Source organism: Panthera leo, chromosome B1 (assembly GCF_018350215.1).
Source record: "Panthera leo isolate Ple1 chromosome B1, P.leo_Ple1_pat1.1, whole genome shotgun sequence".
NCBI classification, from domain to species: Eukaryota; Metazoa; Chordata; class Mammalia; order Carnivora; family Felidae; genus Panthera; species Panthera leo.
Window position 1 is genome coordinate 164180366 of NC_056682.1, and position 17401 is coordinate 164197766.

Below are 17401 nucleotides of genomic sequence, written 5' to 3' on the forward strand. Positions count from 1 at the left end.
CTGTATATATTATGTGGTTTTCTGAATTTGAGTTATACTTTAAAATAGCACAAATTTAAATAAACAGATTTGTAAATTAGAAATCCTTTTAAATTTATTAATCTTAAGTTCTTAGAAAAATGTACTAGAGTATATGAAAGGACAAGTCAAAAAGTTCTATAATCTCAGAATATGGAGAGAAATATTTTAAAAGGGTTAATGTATAACCTGAGGAAAAACTAGAAAGTAAAGAAGTGCAATAAGTTATAGTTTTACTATTATAAAAAGTGTTTCCTCTCATGGTAGCAGCATTTTTGCCTTACCTATAAACTTGGGGGCTAGGAGAAATCAAAATATAATGAGGTTAATCAGACTGTAACTTAAATATTCTAAAATGCAGTCAATATTTAATGAGAAAAATAAAGGCACAAATTTCAGAGAAAAGAAAATTCTGACCTAGGTTTTCTCAGCAAAAGAAACATGTAGTCAAGACATAATTAAAGAAGAAAATATAATCTTGGAAAATCACAGAAAAACTTATCAACTCTAAATATAAGTAAAATCTATTCAATTATCATTCCAAAAATAGCATGAAATGACTAATAGGAATTTGTATGTTTGGAGGGAGCCCTGCACCCTCTCTCTTCCCATTCTCTCAATTTTATGTAGCAAAATCATGGGAAGGGGAGCTACTCCTATCATTTTAACTGTATCTAAAAACTCTGTACAGCAGAGGCTGGCTTTGACTACAACTGTAATAGACAAAAAAGTAAAGAAGGATGAGAAAGACGGGGGGAAGAAAAGCATATAATGAGTACATCTTGTTTATGATACAGATTCAATAAATACTTGTGAGTTGATGAAAAGGGAATAAGAAATTTTAGATTTTGGATCCAAGTTAATGGCAAAATTCCTAGGTTCTCCATTTTCAGATAGTCTGATAACAGCATTTTAAACGCCTATCAATATGGCCTCTTATAAACACTGTTTATTTCACCTTAAATATTCAAAATATAGTGAATTAAAGCCGTGCTGGACAACCAACATTCCGTCCTTAGTTGCCTCTCTCCTTCTAAAGTACGTTTCTATATATGAATTTGTCCTGATCTATACATTCACTTTTTCTAACTAGTCTTCACTTTTTCCTTCTGACTTGGTGAAGTCTCTACTTTGTTTATTTCCTCTTCGCTGTGTTCCCAACAAGGAGGAATGAATAATATCTCTTTGTCAAAGCAGTTTAAGCAGTCATGCCTATGAAGACTTAACAATACACAATGGATTTTTTCTTTTCTTCAAAGAGAGAAATAGGCTGAAGAAACAAACAAAAAAACCTTGCAAGAAGAAAATGCGGAGGAATGTGTCCAGGCTTCCTTGAGTTAGTGGCATGACTGTGTTCATTCAACAAATGTTTATGACGTGTCTCCTTGTGCCAAGCAATACACTTTTACTTCCCTTCCCATATTCAAACTCCAGCTACTACTAAATGCAATTAAAATCAAAGTGATCATATTTCCAATTGTTAAGGGAACCACCTTCTCCCTCTTCCCATGATCCTGTGAGTCCTTAAAATAAGTACACCAACTTTCTAGAAGATGTTATAGGCTCATCACCATGATGGAACAATTGATTTATGTGACAATTTACTATCTAGTCCATGTGTCTTTAGTCCAGGTTTAATGTACCAAAGGTACCTATGAACATATGGTATCTGAATCTCGTCTGCCTCACATCCCTATTCTTATAGAGAATACCACACAGTCCAATGCAGACTCCTCTTTTTCAAAATCTAGGTATGAGGAAAAATTAGAAAATCCACTTGGCCTTGGATCCAGGAGGTATTCTCCGATTCAACTTTTCCAGTAATTAACCTAATGTTTTCTTTTTCATGGGGCTTGTACTCAAGACTCAAGAGTCGCATGCTCTACCAACTGAGCCAGCTAGGCACTATTAACCTAATGTTTCAAATCCTATTGTATATCTGTGTCTGTTTTTCAATTGATTCAGAATTTCTAGTAGTATAAAATGATCATCCCAAAGCCATAATACCAACCAAAAAATATGAGTCTGGATTAAGTTAAATAAGAGATTTAAAAAAATGAAACAAAACAACAAAACCCAACACACACACATACAAACTTTCCCTTTACTAAGTCAACTAGGTAGGTAAAGGCACCAGGAATTATGAGATTGGGTTTTCCTGTCCATCTTATCATAGAGGGTGAGAGTTTGGTGGCTTAGAGTCACAAAAATACATAACCTCCACGAGCAAAAGCAAAAAAGAAACAAAATTGGCCAGAAGTTTTGATCTTATTAACCTAATAAATAGCAAAAACTCCTTAAGTAAAAACCAAAAATTATTTAAATCTACCTGATGCCCCTCAAAATTATAAAGCAGCTTAGAGAGACATAAAACAAAATTTATACAAAATTAAAATCCTCTGTTTTATTATGGTATAGTAATGATTTGTGCTGTTTTAGATACCACAATCCTTTCATGCTCCTGTTTTCACCTATTTCTCACGCCCCAGAAGTACTCAAAAATATCTAGAAGTCTCAAAAACAAAGAAGCATAAGGTCCTCAAATAATTTCTATAAAGACCCTTTTCTATAATGATTCCTAGTAAGTCACCTTTTCTATCAAAAGAACATATAATATCCAGTCGGTTATATCTGACAGTACCAAAAGACATCTATATTGGAGGGCTCTGATCAACTTCTGGTATTCAAAACACAAATATTCATATATCCAACATTTCCACTTGACTATTCTCTTTCCTTCAGATTCTATTATCTAAAATGATTTCCTTAAGTCATATTTAATCCAAATGATTACCACTTACACACTAATGAACTTGCTAAAATATCTATTTCAGTACTTCAATACCCATATTAACCAAATCTTTTTCTTTAACAAATCAAATCTCAAACCTCCTCTTTCCACATAATGTCCTTTAATACTTTATCCTCCTCATATATCTATCTTTGTTATCTATTGAGTTTTGAAGCGGTCAGGAAATCTACATGTTCTGGACAGGGGAAATACTATCCCTACTGCTTGTATCTGTTATGACCCATTTCCTCCGAGGCTTCTGTTCATTTTTATTATTGCTGGTCTATGCAATTCCACGGTATTTCTCCAATTCTACTTCTTTCTAGCTGCCCATAGATCTAATAATCTCTTCAAACCAATATGATAGCTTTGGTGTCCAACCTTTAACTCTCAGTTCGAAAAAAGCTACTACTCCCATAAGCAGTTCAAACATTATCAGTTCACTGCAACAACTTGTGATTTAACATTTACCAACTTCTAATGTGAAAGCATTCCCATTTCACCCTACAGATACGTATATCCAAAAGTCAGAAGAAAGAAATTTACACACAAAATGTCTGGCATTTGGTTCATTTTAAGCATATATTAGTTCATCTATATTAAGTTAAACAATGACCTTCAGTTTTAGATTGGTAAGAAACATGATAAATTCTCTAATAGAAAATATTACATATCATTTATTCCTTTCAGTAGAGCAACCCAATACATACCTCTGGAGAAAATCAGTTTCTTCTGGATTTATCCAAGTAACAGAGAATAAATCCACATTAGTTTATTTAAAAAAAAAAAAAAAAAAGACTAAAACGTGCCCTATAAACATCACTGACTCAGTATGCCAAAAGATATGAGATTTAACTAACTGTTAGACCATTTGCTGAAATGTAAAACTCAGTAAGAGGCCGTAGTTACCTCTTTTTGTAGATGAAGTTTGAAGCAACTGTTTGGCTTTGAGGGAAGTACGAGGCAAATTTTTCAGCCTTTGCGAAGCTGTTGAAAAATAAGGAACTGTAATATTTGCCTGAAAGGACAAGATAAAGGCTATAGCTTCTGTAAACGTGAATATTTTAATACATACTTGAAAATTTATCAAGGAACAGAAACCGTAAGGTGAAAATATGTTAGACTCCTAGAAGCAGAGGAATCTGAAAGTGATGCTTAGTGCATTAAGTTGGAAAGAAATAGGGATGGAAATCTTAGTGCAAAGTGCATACTTTCAGAAACAGTTTCCTATAGATGAGAAAATCTACAATACTGTAAGCCAATCAAAATATTAAAGAGAAAACAAACCACCGGCAAACATGCTACAGGATGCAAAGAATATAAAGCTAATTAAGTAAAAGTGATGAACACAAGCACACAGTATAGAATAAAATAAAAGTAGTACTTGTTCAATGCAAAAAAAGCAGACTTTGGCGAAGCAGTTATTGTTAGATGAATTGCCCTAACATAAAACAGTAATCTCCATACTCAAAAAGGAGAAGAAAACTCAGAACCAGGCAGGTACTCAAGGGAGTCAAAATCCAGTGGCTTAAACACATTTAACATCATCTTACTGTAGAATAAAACTAATTTATACTTTAGACTTTGGGTAGCAACATATCTGGTCTGTGCACATATGTATGTGGGGTGGGGAGGGGCATATGAGGGGGGCTGCACAGTGTGTGTTGGTGGGATTGATGGGTTTGGAAGAGTCAAAGCATCTCCTTCTTAAAGTGATCAATGAGAAGTTCTAAGCTTTCTTCAAAACTCCTAATCTATTAACTGTAATGAAACTCTCAAAAGTAGCAGCTCAGAGCCATCCAGAGTTAAAGCTCACTACAGCTTCACTGAACTGAAAAGTCCCAAACCTACCAGTATAGTCGCCTATTTAAGTGGTTCTAAAATGTCACTACTGATTTGAAAGTTGGACTTCATATACCTCTGGGATTTATATATATGCCAGGGAGAGAGAGAGAGAGAGAGAGAGAGAGAGAGAGAGAGAGAGAGAGAGATCCCACAACCATAAATCTGGCCAGCATTTAAACAATCACTGGGTTGATAAGGGAATACTTGATAATACCATCAAAGAGAATTAAGGAGAATTTCTCTTTTGCTCTATTGCTTAACCCTATCAGTGCTGAAAAGCTATTGTTTCCCTACTGTCTGAGAATAAATATTTTTAAAGAGTAAAAAATATATGTGATTTCAAATTTACAGCACTCCACGTTACTGTAGTTAAATAATACACCAATTTAGCTTAAATATTCCCAGGAAGACTAGTAAAAATTTCTTCAAACCTTAAAAAAAGTCAGTTTTATAATTATCTCATATCTACCCCACAGAAATACAGGATGCCGTCATCATTGAATATTCTTACATATTTATTCATATATCCTTTCAATCATTCATAGGGTCATTCATTTACTCATTCATTCACTGCTGTTTTTCATTCCTTCAAATATTTAATTATCTAGTTTATTTCTGGTACTGTTTTAGGTACAATAGATTCATTTAATAGCCAACTAGAAAGACAAAATTCCTACTTTCATGGAACATTCTGAAAGGAAAGGAGAAATAAATAATAAATAAAGAGTCAAACAGTCATATAGTGATAGCTGCTAAAGAGAAAACTAAGTAGGGAAGGCAGAGAGGAAATGGGAGATATAAGTCGTGATCATAAATAGGGTGATCAGGAAAGAGTTCCCTGAGATGACATTTGCTCAAAGATCTGAAGGAAGGCAGGAAGCAAGCCATATAGATATCTGGGGGAAGCATTGCAGATAGAAGGAAAAGCAATGGTAGAGTACCTGAGGTAAGAGTGTGCCCAGGAACAGGAAGTAGGCCACTAGGATTGGAATAAATAAGGGCAAAAGGTCACCGACTGTATTTACGCTGGCAATCCACAATACCTATCAACAACTGAAATTTTTTAAATGAGGGCTTAACATCAAATAGAATCTATAATTTGTTTTGGAAAGGTCATACTTAAATTAATAGCTATGATAACTCCAATGAACTTTATTTATCCCTCAAGTTTCATGGGTCACAACATGAAAACTATCCAATGGGAATTTGAAGAATAAGATTGCAAATGGAATCAGGCAGTGTACTCTCAATTTGTCTGATACAAATCTGACAGAAGGAAATGAGTGATTTTCCTAAGATACTACATAGCCTTGTATTACCCTTAAATAAGAAAACCAAATTTTTATCTGAATTATCAATCTTAACTTGATCAGTCTTCTAAAGACAAAATTATTTTTAAATGACAAAGTGTAGTAGTTAAATTGAAAGTCTCCAAATCCTTCTAAAATAATAGAATTCAGTGTGTTAGCTGTTTAAAAATTCTTATGGTTTCCTTGGTTTCTCTCTTAATATTTATATAATTCCAATCAGCAAGACTCCACCGCGAAAAGTAAAGATGCTACAGTAAAAATATCATTCTCTCATGCTACCATGATTTAGGTTAAAGTCTTCCTCCACTGACCAGTTCCAAAAACCTCTGTATTTGTGTTAAACATACACCACCATTTTCCGAGTCATTCTAGCTCCAAGTTTTCTTACTTTATTTCCATTTAGTCATCCATGCAGTTCTGTAGATCTCTTCCTTTACATCTCTACTGTCTCCTACACATTTAATTCAGACCTTCATCACCCTATTTTTGAAAGAGAACAGTGGCTTTTTGGGTCTCCACTTTGTGCATGTGCATCGAGGGAAGGACAGTGAAAGTGCTGTCCCACCCCCCACTCCAGTGTAGGCAGTGAGTGAGTGAATGGTCTGTGAGGAATTCAGAACAACAACAACAAAAATATCCCAGCTTGATCTGTTTTTTTTATTATCATCATGTCCCAGGATTAATAATCAATGTCAGTAATAAAATGCTCCTCCCTGAAGAAAACAGTTTGTTGGCCTAAGTTATAAACACTTGCTGCAGTTACTGTTGCCTTTTAATAGCATATATGTAAGATTTAAATGAACATATTTTAATACTTATGTTTTAATATATATTGCATTTCACATGAAAAATAATTAGAACTCCCAATTATATAGTCTTCTTTAAAACAGGTGGATTCAACTACATGTTTCTTTCAAAAAGTTCATAGAGATTTGAAATCAAGTTCACTTAGCACAGAATGTGCCTTCAACTCCCTGTGGTACAATAATACATTCCTATATTTAGACAGATTAGAAATAAACAATGATGGTACAGTGATTATAAAGTCAGTGAAACAGAATATGAGTTACTTCAATATTGTCATTGTATGTGACTGGGTATTATTTAAGATATTTCAACTGTGAAGGCATTAGATTTGATCCCCAAAGGAACTAAGACACAGACAAGAGGACAATTTCTGAAATGTATTATAAAATGGAATTTTATGAAATTCTGCCATGCTTATCATTATGTTGCATATTTCCCTATTTGTATAACAGTTGCCTGGTGAGGGGAGGGGAACCTTCCCAGGTTTAAAAATTGAAGACTATTCTTCAGTCAAAATGAGTGATGATAAATTGATAAATCTGACTGTAGTGTTGCTTTGAGCTTCAATATGCAAGATCAATTCTGACAAAGATCAGTTATTGACAAATTTATAGAAACTAAACCTGTAATATTCATTACTGTGAAAGACTAATACATAAAAACATACTTTCCTTTAGAAATGATTAAAAAATACTAACCCATTATCTTTTTTTCAATTATAATGCTGACATTATGATTTATTTACTAACAGTTATAAAGTTCAATAAAAGAATATTTTCATTGCCTGCATTTCCCCCAGCCATTATTATTATAACTCATTCTATTTAATTATTATTGAACATAATTTTGTCACATGGGGAGATGCTAAAAATAATCTCCAAGTATGAAATACTAAATAAACATAAGTCACTATAAAAGATGTTAATTACTGCTAAGTAAAATGACCCCTGTTCCCCCTAACCCTGCAATGACAGTTTGTTTTGAAACTTTTATTGCTTACAAATTCTTAGAGTAACCCTTCAATCCTCTTACTCCCCACCTCTCATCTTCTCAGTGTTACCAAGTTACATCTCTTCTACTTCATTTTTTAAAGTTCATCCAGATCCTATCACCTCCTGCACCACTGCCTTTGTTCAGATACTCATTTCTTGCCAGGTTTATGCAATAAACAGGCTTCTAAATGTTTCTAGTCTCTCCTCCACTTCAATCCATTCTTCACATTGCTACCAGAATGGATTTTCTAAGAAGTAGTAACCTTGATTAAAAGCCTATCATGGCTCTCTACACTTACAGGATGAAATCCAAATTCCTTATTAAAAACCTCCCAATCTGTCCCTGGTAGGTATCTCTCCCATCCTACATCACTGCATCTACTAACCATCTTGCATCCTACACTTCAGTCCTACAAAACCACTATAATCAGGATGCTATTCTTAAGACTTCATTACCAATCGTACTGTCGGGTAAACCTATCTTTCTTTTCTTCATGCGGTCTCATAAGCTCTTCCTGAGCTAGCTGAGAGATAGCTTCAATATCTTTCCTGAAAACCTCTTTACACTGCTGAGTTTAATGCCTTTGTTCTGTTCCCACAGAAGTTCCTGCCAATCACTTCCTGCTACTGAAGGGCACGTGCTGTCTCATTTATATTTATAACCTCAGAGCTTAGAACATAATATACACCCAACAAATACCTGTTGAATGACTAAGGAACACGAGTGGATAAAACCCAGAGATCTTAACTAAGCATTCTAGATCCTTCTAATCTAGTGGTTCTCAAACTTGAGTATGCCCTAGAGTCAGGTGAGACACTTCTAAAAAAATAGATTCCAGGTACCCATCCCAGATGTATTCAATCAAAATTTACAGACGTGCCAGAAAAACTACATTTGTAAAACCTCTTTGTTATTATATAACTGACTCATCATTATGTTCCTTATTATTAAAAAAAAGTCTACAAATATGTCACTCATTCTTATATTAGCCCATTACACAGGTTATTCATGACTTATTTCTTTGAATTTATGTTTCATAATTATGTAAAATTCAAGCAGAATCTTTCAGTGTTTGGTTCTAAACAGTATCTGGATGAGGATTCCTTCCCCATGGGCCTCAGAAAGTCTGGTTATGCATAAGCTGATAACTACCCTGGATACCGCACCCCCTTCAATGAAAAGTCCAGAGTAAAATACTGACCATACGTCTCTTCTCTGCGGGAATACTCTGTATCCCATGCAAAATTATTCCTCTATTTGACTAAATGTAAGTAAGTGGATAAATATTACACTGGGTTATCTTACTCTTTTGTAGTAATTCTACAATTAAGTAATTCTAAATACTACAAAGTATTTATAATTCAATTATGCTCCAATAGAGTCATCCAAGAATTTGCAGTTAGGTCAGCATGATGTAATGCAAACAAATATTAGGAGGAAATCAGGAAACTCAGAGAGGAGTTGGAAGGAGGGAGTAGTTTTGCACTTTTCTAGTTATATGCCATTGCACATGTAATATATACGTATCTCTGCTTCCTCTCTATAAAAAATAAGAAATGGGCTTTTGTGAAGTTCAAATGAGATAATACATGTGAAAGTAAACATTTAAAAATACTAACCAGAGTCTGAGTATTATTTTAATTTTTTTAAACAAGCAGATTGTCTCGGGTTTTTCTCCCTCCTCTTATTTCTGAACCAATATTCCTATAGCTTTCTGAAAACTAAATTTTCTACTGAACCTCTAGTAGTCTTAGAAAGAAGGCACTAGTCTTCTGAAAAACTGTCCCTGACAAACAATCTTTCCTTTAACTGGAGAAACAGAGAAAATGGCATATATCCATGACCTCTGCAATGCTCTGGTTTTCTTAAACTTTTTAAGTTACTCACATTTTCCAAATATAAAAGTCAGAAATTGGTAACAGCTATAAAAATGAAAATATATTAGAACTCTCATAATATTTATTTTTGAATGCCAGCATCCACAATAATGCAGCCACAGCAAATAAGCATATAAAAAACAGTGATTGGCATAGTACAAGGCAAAAGAAGTGGTCCCGAAGGTGGAAGTAATAGCAACCTTGCAAAGTTAGGTTCATGCAGACCAGCAAGTAAGAACCAAAGCTTTACCACTTAAGGGCTTGAAAAATAAATACTTAAAAGAAAACAAAATGCAACATCTATTATACTAACTGGTTTATACAAAAAATAAAGAATACTAATTCATGTATAAAATAGATAAAACTTACTATTATATTTATATATAATTCTATATCAAAATAAAAAGGCTATCATAAAAACAGTATATATATGTGTGTGTGTGTGTGTGTATATATATATATATATATATATATATATATACACACACACACACACACATATATACACACACACATAGTAATTAAAAGAACAGTTACATACATACATTTCTATGGATCAAAGATACATGTAAAATTTTAAGAAAACAGATAATACATTACGAAGTAAAACATGTTAACTTAAACAAAAGGCTTAAAATATTTTTATAAAATAAACTTTATTAAGTTTTAAACTTGATAATATTCCGGACTTACCATTTTCCAAAACTTTTTTTGTGACTAGTGTGATTTTACCCTAAAATAAATGTTTGTGGCATTTTAATTGCAAATAAGCTTCACTATAGCTACAAATATAAAAATAAACAAGTATATACAATTGAAAATACAAAGGACTGTCTCTTACTTTCTCTTTTGCTTATACACTTTTCAACTACCGAGATAGACCACTATGCAAATGCATACATATTTTCCACTTAAAAGTAAATTAGTGATTAGAATCTCATTGTATTTCTCTTTATATTTTCCTTAATTACCAATTTCTGGGGAAAAAGAAAAATTCACCTACAGAAAAAATTTCTAGGGAATCGGCAGGTGATTACACAATGCTAATTCTACTAGAGAACTCAAGTAATTATCACAAAATTTAAGATATGGTCATATATTTCTCTATTAACATTTTTATTATAGATTCTCAACCTTTTCTTTTTTCTTCTAGAATTTTGTCAAGAGTCTTTTTCATTTCCATACAGCTCTGAGGTGCTACAATAGTTCAAATAAAGAGCATATATGAGGGCATAAGGAAATAACCCTGAGTAAAAAGTTGGTACTGATAATGATGGAATAAAGAGAATACAGATATAGCTGGTTTTAACAAAGAACAGGGAAGATGTCTGAAGATATAATCATATAAAAATTGAGAAATTCAGAACTCATTTCAAACTAAGCATAAAAGCACAAGTACAAATAATGTTTTGGATTATCTGTGCATAGGCTGTAAATGTGCAGCTTATAATATGCCTGATTTTTATTATTTAATCTCCTTAGTGCTATAAAATTTTCTTTCCTATTGTATTAACATTGTGGATTGCTTATTCTTTCAGGCAAAAATATACTAAGGGAGAAAAAACTCAGAAACACGGTATTTTCAAGGGTCAAATGAACTTAATTTACAGATTTAAAGGCACAAAAGTTATCATTCACCATTTCAAGATAGCTTAGAGTTCAAATTATAACTTTATTTTTAAAGTTCTGTGATTCCCTACTTTCTATACCATTTATGAGTACACCATATGAGTACCATAATGGCACTCTTAATTACATAGTTTGCAAGACTTGGAATTCTAAATTTAAAATTTAACTTGGTTCAAAAACATGTTGTTACATATATCCAGCTAAATAAATGAGGTACACAAATCTCTAGGCAACAATTTTCCACAGTGCCTTAAATTTTATGGCTCATCTTAGAAAAAAAACCAGAAATAATATTTCTGGATATTTTTGTATCTTAGTACTAAACCATAGATAGGACAGACCTCTCCAGGTGGACTTGGGTTCCTGAGCAGAATCAACATGGGTTTGAATCCTAACTTGCCACCTATGTATGTATGATTGTAGGTTAAGTTATTCAAAGGTTCAATTTCATAATTTGAAAAATGTGTTAATAATTGTACCTACTTCATAGAATTGTTCTGAAGATTAAACAGAATCATGCATGGACGGTACAGCACAATATGAGTCTCTCTAATATAAATAATATCACATACAACTGAAAGCAAGGGAAATTTATCATTGTTATCACAAAAGTCATTTGGGTTCAAATGTATTTTTTCCTGGTCTTTTTGAGCCACCAAGATAACAGCAGCTTAACATAAAATACACAAAGTCAGCTAAACACAACAGAGCCAAGGAAGAATGCAAGGGAATTAAGAAACAATCGAATGTTTCCAAAGTTGTATTACCCAATAAACAAGTCATAAATGATCAGTAACCTTGTGTTTGTGGCGCTTCTTCATAGCTTTAAGGAAATGAAGAAACACGTCGCGGCCACCATCTCAACTGGCGATGTAATATGCTACAAAGAAACTGAGTCGATCAGACCCCAGGACTGATGCGAGCCATGGGTTACAAGGGGTGCATATTGAGCACTTCTAAATTTATAGAAATAACTGTGACAGTTTGTTTAAAATTGGTTTGATTACATGTTTGTATCTACTCTAGTTAATAGATAATACTCTTTGGGAAGTGTTCAATTCCTTTTCAGTCACCTCGTACACTGAAGTACACAGTATCCATCTATTCCCACATCGCTACTTGGCTCAGTTGGCTACTTTGTTTTAGAAGTTCTTTCTGTATGATTCTTTCTGATCTTTGTTTATGTTACCTTTGTCTCTCCTTCATTCAACAGACTCAATCTTTTCTTTTCATCAAATCAATTTCAACTTTTTTTTCCCCTAGATTTGCCAGTTGTATTTATTTTATTCATTGAAAATTTAACATGCTTTTAATTATGCTAGTATTTTTTGCAGGATCATTATGGTTTTGTTTTGTTTTGTTTTTTTAAATGTTCTACTAAGAAAGTTGCTTGAGTTTTAAGTTGTCTGTTTCAGGACCATTTCCCACAAAAATCTTGTCATTTTTAATGTATAGTACTGCAGAATGCGAGGTTTTTAATGAATATATATCTGTATAATTAATAGGTAGACTTTGCTCATTTAAAAATTCTGGAGAGGGGATCCTGGGTGGCTCAGTCAGTTAAGCATCTGACTTTGGCTCAGGTCATGATCTCATAGTTAGTGAGTTTGAGCCCCGCGTCTGGCTCTGTGCTGACAGCTTGGACCTGGAGCCTGGAGCCTGCTTCGGGTTCTGTGTCTCCCTCTCTCTCTGCTCCTAACCCACTCGCATTCTGTCTCTGTCTCTCTCAAAAATAAACATTAAAAATTTTTTTTCAATCTGGAGAGACTAGAGTTTCATACAGAAACAAGTACTGATACAATTGGGTATCTTATAGGAGCAAATTTTAAATTTTAATACAGCTATGATTATCTTATAGCAAGCGACAATCACTACATTTTAGTATAGATAGCTTAAAACAGCTATTCAGCACAAAATTACTATCTATAATTTTCATTTTCCTTTAAATAACTGACACATAAAAAATACTTACTGGCTGAAGCCTGAGGTTGCATGCGAGGTATTCCTCCATTTGGCACTTGGAAATTTGAGTCACTTCTGCTGCTTTTCACTGAGTCAACTTGTGTATTAGATGTTCGGGACAGGTTTGGAAGACTGCGTCTTAGTTTTTCTATGACAACAGAATTTAAAGAAAAAAAAATCAAAACATTCTTTTAGATAAAGAATTAAAATATTAACTGGCATTCACAAATCAAATTCTTTAAGCATTCTACATTTTAGAGGAGTTAACAGAAAGTACATGTCTTATAAAAAATAACTTAACCCAGGTCCTAGAAATCAGTAGAAGAGAACCTTTAAAAAGAGCCATAAATTAATTAAATCAAAATCTATATACGGACCACTTCATGAGTAGTAGTAACATAATCAAGTAAAATTAAATTCACTCTCTCCTTTAGTTTTGTATTGATGCACTAGTAATAAAACAGTAAACTACCTAAATTCTTGATCTACTTTTCTAAAATACAAAACCTTGGTAACAAATTGTGTTACTTTCATATCGAAATATTAAGGACAACTGCTTTGCCAGAATCATCCTAATTACCTTCATTTTTAACATTGCTTGTCTGTAAATCCGCGGGATGACCTTGAAGTGAAAGGCGAGGTTGTTGTAAGCGGCTAATCATAGGCTGTGGGGACACTCTACTATATTCTATTCCCCGAGCAGGAGATCGTGAACGAGGTGAATTTCTGGGTGACTGCTTAGGTGATGGTCGAGGTGAATTGCGTGGTGATGGTGAAAACCTGTTAACAGCAGGGTATACTGCATGATGCATATTGTCATCTTCATCATCTAAACTTTGCGCATCAAGTTCCTGATCGCTAAAAGTACCCCGTCTTGTAGAATTGCAAGATGAACCAGAACTGCGCCGAGATGTGGTGGCTGCATATTCTTGCCGGAGACCTGACAATAATGAATGTGTTATTTCATTTCTTTAGTTACATTTTTAAACATTTATATATTCTTGAGGCTTAAAAGCAAAAGAATATCATTGAGAAATTCCAATAGGGTATAAAGTGTAAAGGAAAACTCCCTTTCCACTTGAATCATCTTAGACATCCTCCCATATAATGATGCTAAAATATTTTAAAAGATTATTTTTGAATTGAATGAAATTCTATAAACCTTTGCCCAATCCAATTTTTCTTCATGATTCTGAAATCTGTGCTAGAGGTAGAACCATAAATTTAAAAATATTTCTACTCCTAAAGACAAAAATCCAAATTTGAGATCAACATTTCAAAAACACTGAGGGAAAACAATTATTGTTCAACCAATGTGAAGAATACACCAGTGTATAAATAAACTCCCTGGATACTGAATTCTTGGAATTGATTTATTGATGAAGGAAATTTCTTTCCCATCCTCAGGAATTCAATACTTGGGCATAAATGAAATTTTAGTTCCTTCATGACCCAAGAGACTTCATCAGTAAAACAAACTTAAATTCTAAGCTATCAAGTAAAAATTTTCAAAGGAGTCCCCTATGTATCTTGACACCTCCAAAAACATCCAAGCAAACTTAGGCCCTTCAAAAAGTATAAAAACTTCTAGAACAAAAACAAATGTTGGTATATATTCAATTAAGAATAAAATTACTATTCAAGAAAAGTACAGAATTTAGGCCAATATTTTGATCAAGTCCTGCCAACTACTGACAATCTAGTTTAAAAATTCTCTACTACTGGGGCGCCTGTGTGGCTCAGTTGGTTAAGCACCCGACTTCGGCTCAGGTCATGATCTCACAGTTCGTGGGTTTGAAACCTGCGTCAGGCTCTGTGCTGACAGCTCAGAGCCTGAAGCCTGCTTCAGATTCTGTGTCTCCCTCTCTCTCTGCCTCTTCCCCACTTGTGCTCTCTCTCTCAAAAATAAACATTAAAAAATTTAAAAAATATGCTCATACACAGATAGTGCTATCGATATGGTCCCCAAAGTAATGGGTGAGAATCATAGCAGGGTATCTATAAAACTACGGATTCCTGGGGCCTGTCTAACCCTTCACTCAAGTTTCGGAATCACTCTAGTAACAAACAAGATAGTGTCTCGTTACAGCACAGTACTAAAGTCACCTAACAAAAGACAACAGATCAGTGAATAGCACTGTTTTAGCAAAGAAAAACACAGATCCCAAAGTAGGCCCTGCAGTACTAGGGGGATCCTAAGGAAGCAACAATCACCAAGGGATTGTGTATTTCTCCTATTAGAAATAAGAGGGCTTAACCAGGAAACAGCCAAAATCTGTAATTCTACATCTCTGTTAAAAACAAACAAAATTAAAGAAACAATGTTTTAAAACAAAAATCATTTTCTTAAAAAAAAAACTGGCATTTTCGAGGAGGCAGACATTTTTAGCATCTTTTTTTTTTTTTTTATTCACTAGAAAAAGACCCTATCTGTGCATGTGGATGGCTTAAAAAGAATTATTAAAGCAAGGCTAGAATTTCTTTTACTTGTTACCAAAACACAATATAAAAATGACAGCAAAAAGCTGGTTGAGTTTCTAACAAAATACTGGGGTCTGAAAAGTCACAGTTCAAAGAACTGAGAGAATTTACTCTAAGTTATAGTGAGGAAGCACTCTATTCTCCTTTCACATCCCTGACTAGCTGACAATAGCTCCTTACTAGCTGACAATAACCACAGTCTCAATGAGGAGTTACACAAAATTACAGAAGAAAAGGGTACCATATTGTTAGTTCCGTGAGCTAAAGATAAGTAAAGCAAGAACCAAGTCTTTCTACTTTTCTATGCGAAGCTGTTGGAAAATGGGAAATGATTCAGAATAACATTCTGCAGTTTCTTAATAAATGTTATAGCTTAATAAAACCTACCATATAGTTACATAAAAGGGCCTAAAACAGAAAGTTTTTAAACTAAATTATTTTGATGCTCCATTACCCTCAGCTGATTGTCAAGACTGAAACGTGTGCTTCAAGAATCTTTTCATTGTAAAGACTGAACGGGTCACTTTAGAGAGATTGCTTACTTCACAGTTAAGCTTGTGGTATCTTACGATAAAATGTATAGGCAAACCATAGTACTCTACTGAATATCTAATAAAACATTTCCATCCTCTCTAAAAGCCTTTTAAAAATATGTACCATTATCAGTATAGTTAGGTGAGGATACTTCCATATTCAAATTTTCCTGTTTCTTCTGGTTGAGAATCCTTTTATGATCTCCTGAGGATGATACTGTTTTTAGCCTGATTATTTTCACTTACTGTTTTCATTCCTCTTTATGTACTTGTTTTATGTGCTAAAATGTTTTTTTTCAAATATTTTACGCACAAATGTGAAAAGTACAAATTAAAATATTTTTTAAAAAAAGTATAGGCAAGAATAATACTATCACCACCATTTTACAAAGAGAGCCAGAACATCCACAAACCTTTGAAACAGTATGACAAATTTTGTGCATATGTATACTTTGGGGATGACAGGGGATATAATTTTTATTGGATTCTCAAAGGTATCTGTGACCTAAAAAGTTGCAAAGACCATTCTGTAAAGCAATATTGCATGCTCACCTCATTTAATGTCATAATTTCAATTTTCCCATAAAGGTCTTTTTTTTTTTTTTTTTTTTTTTCCTGTAGTCTATACCACATATTCCAAGAGTGGTGATATCTGCCCCCATAGGGAGAAAATTGGCTCTTGGGGTATGAAAAAAACCCAGATACCATACTAATTTGTGATCCTCACAGTACATAAAGAGATGCAGGGTATATCTGTGGTATTAAAATTTCATGGTGAGGTGATAGGCAAAAAAAGGAAAGAAAGTCTAAAAAGATGGTTGGGAAGGGGTAATAATGGAAAAAAGGTTGAGAAACAATGGTCTACTAAGAAAACACAGTGTAACAGAGTAATAACTACTCTCGCAAGTTCCAGCGCAGAGTAACATGCAGGGCATGGTTACTAGTCATTACCTGCCTTTCTTTGCTCCTCACACAGCAAACTGTTTTACATAAAATGCACTCTGAAAACAAGTTAATGAACAAGCAAGTCTGTATGTTGAATAAGCCTCTAAAATTTAACATTTCTACTCATACATTACTATCCCACAACACCTTAAGATCTATTAAATATCCACAACAAAATTACACCTGAACTAGACTCAACTTGAACACTTA

At 33.7% G+C, this 17401-nt stretch overlaps 1 protein-coding gene across 2 annotated transcripts in view; it reads right to left on the minus strand.

Annotated features, from left to right (window-relative positions):
* SLAIN2 (SLAIN motif family member 2) overlaps positions 1 to 17401 on the minus strand; it is a 72200-nt gene that overhangs the window by 14455 nt on the left and 40344 nt on the right. Inside the window, exons 5-7 of one of the 2 annotated variants that reach the window (XM_042936436.1) lie at positions 13813 to 14172; positions 13243 to 13380; positions 3719 to 3796 (exon numbers count right to left, since the gene is read on the minus strand). In XM_042936436.1, coding sequence (XP_042792370.1) covers positions 3719 to 3796; positions 13243 to 13380; positions 13813 to 14172 — 576 coding nt within the window. The remainder of the gene's footprint in view (positions 1 to 3718; positions 3797 to 13242; positions 13381 to 13812; positions 14173 to 17401) is intronic. The other variant, XM_042936437.1, reaches the window with a different exon arrangement.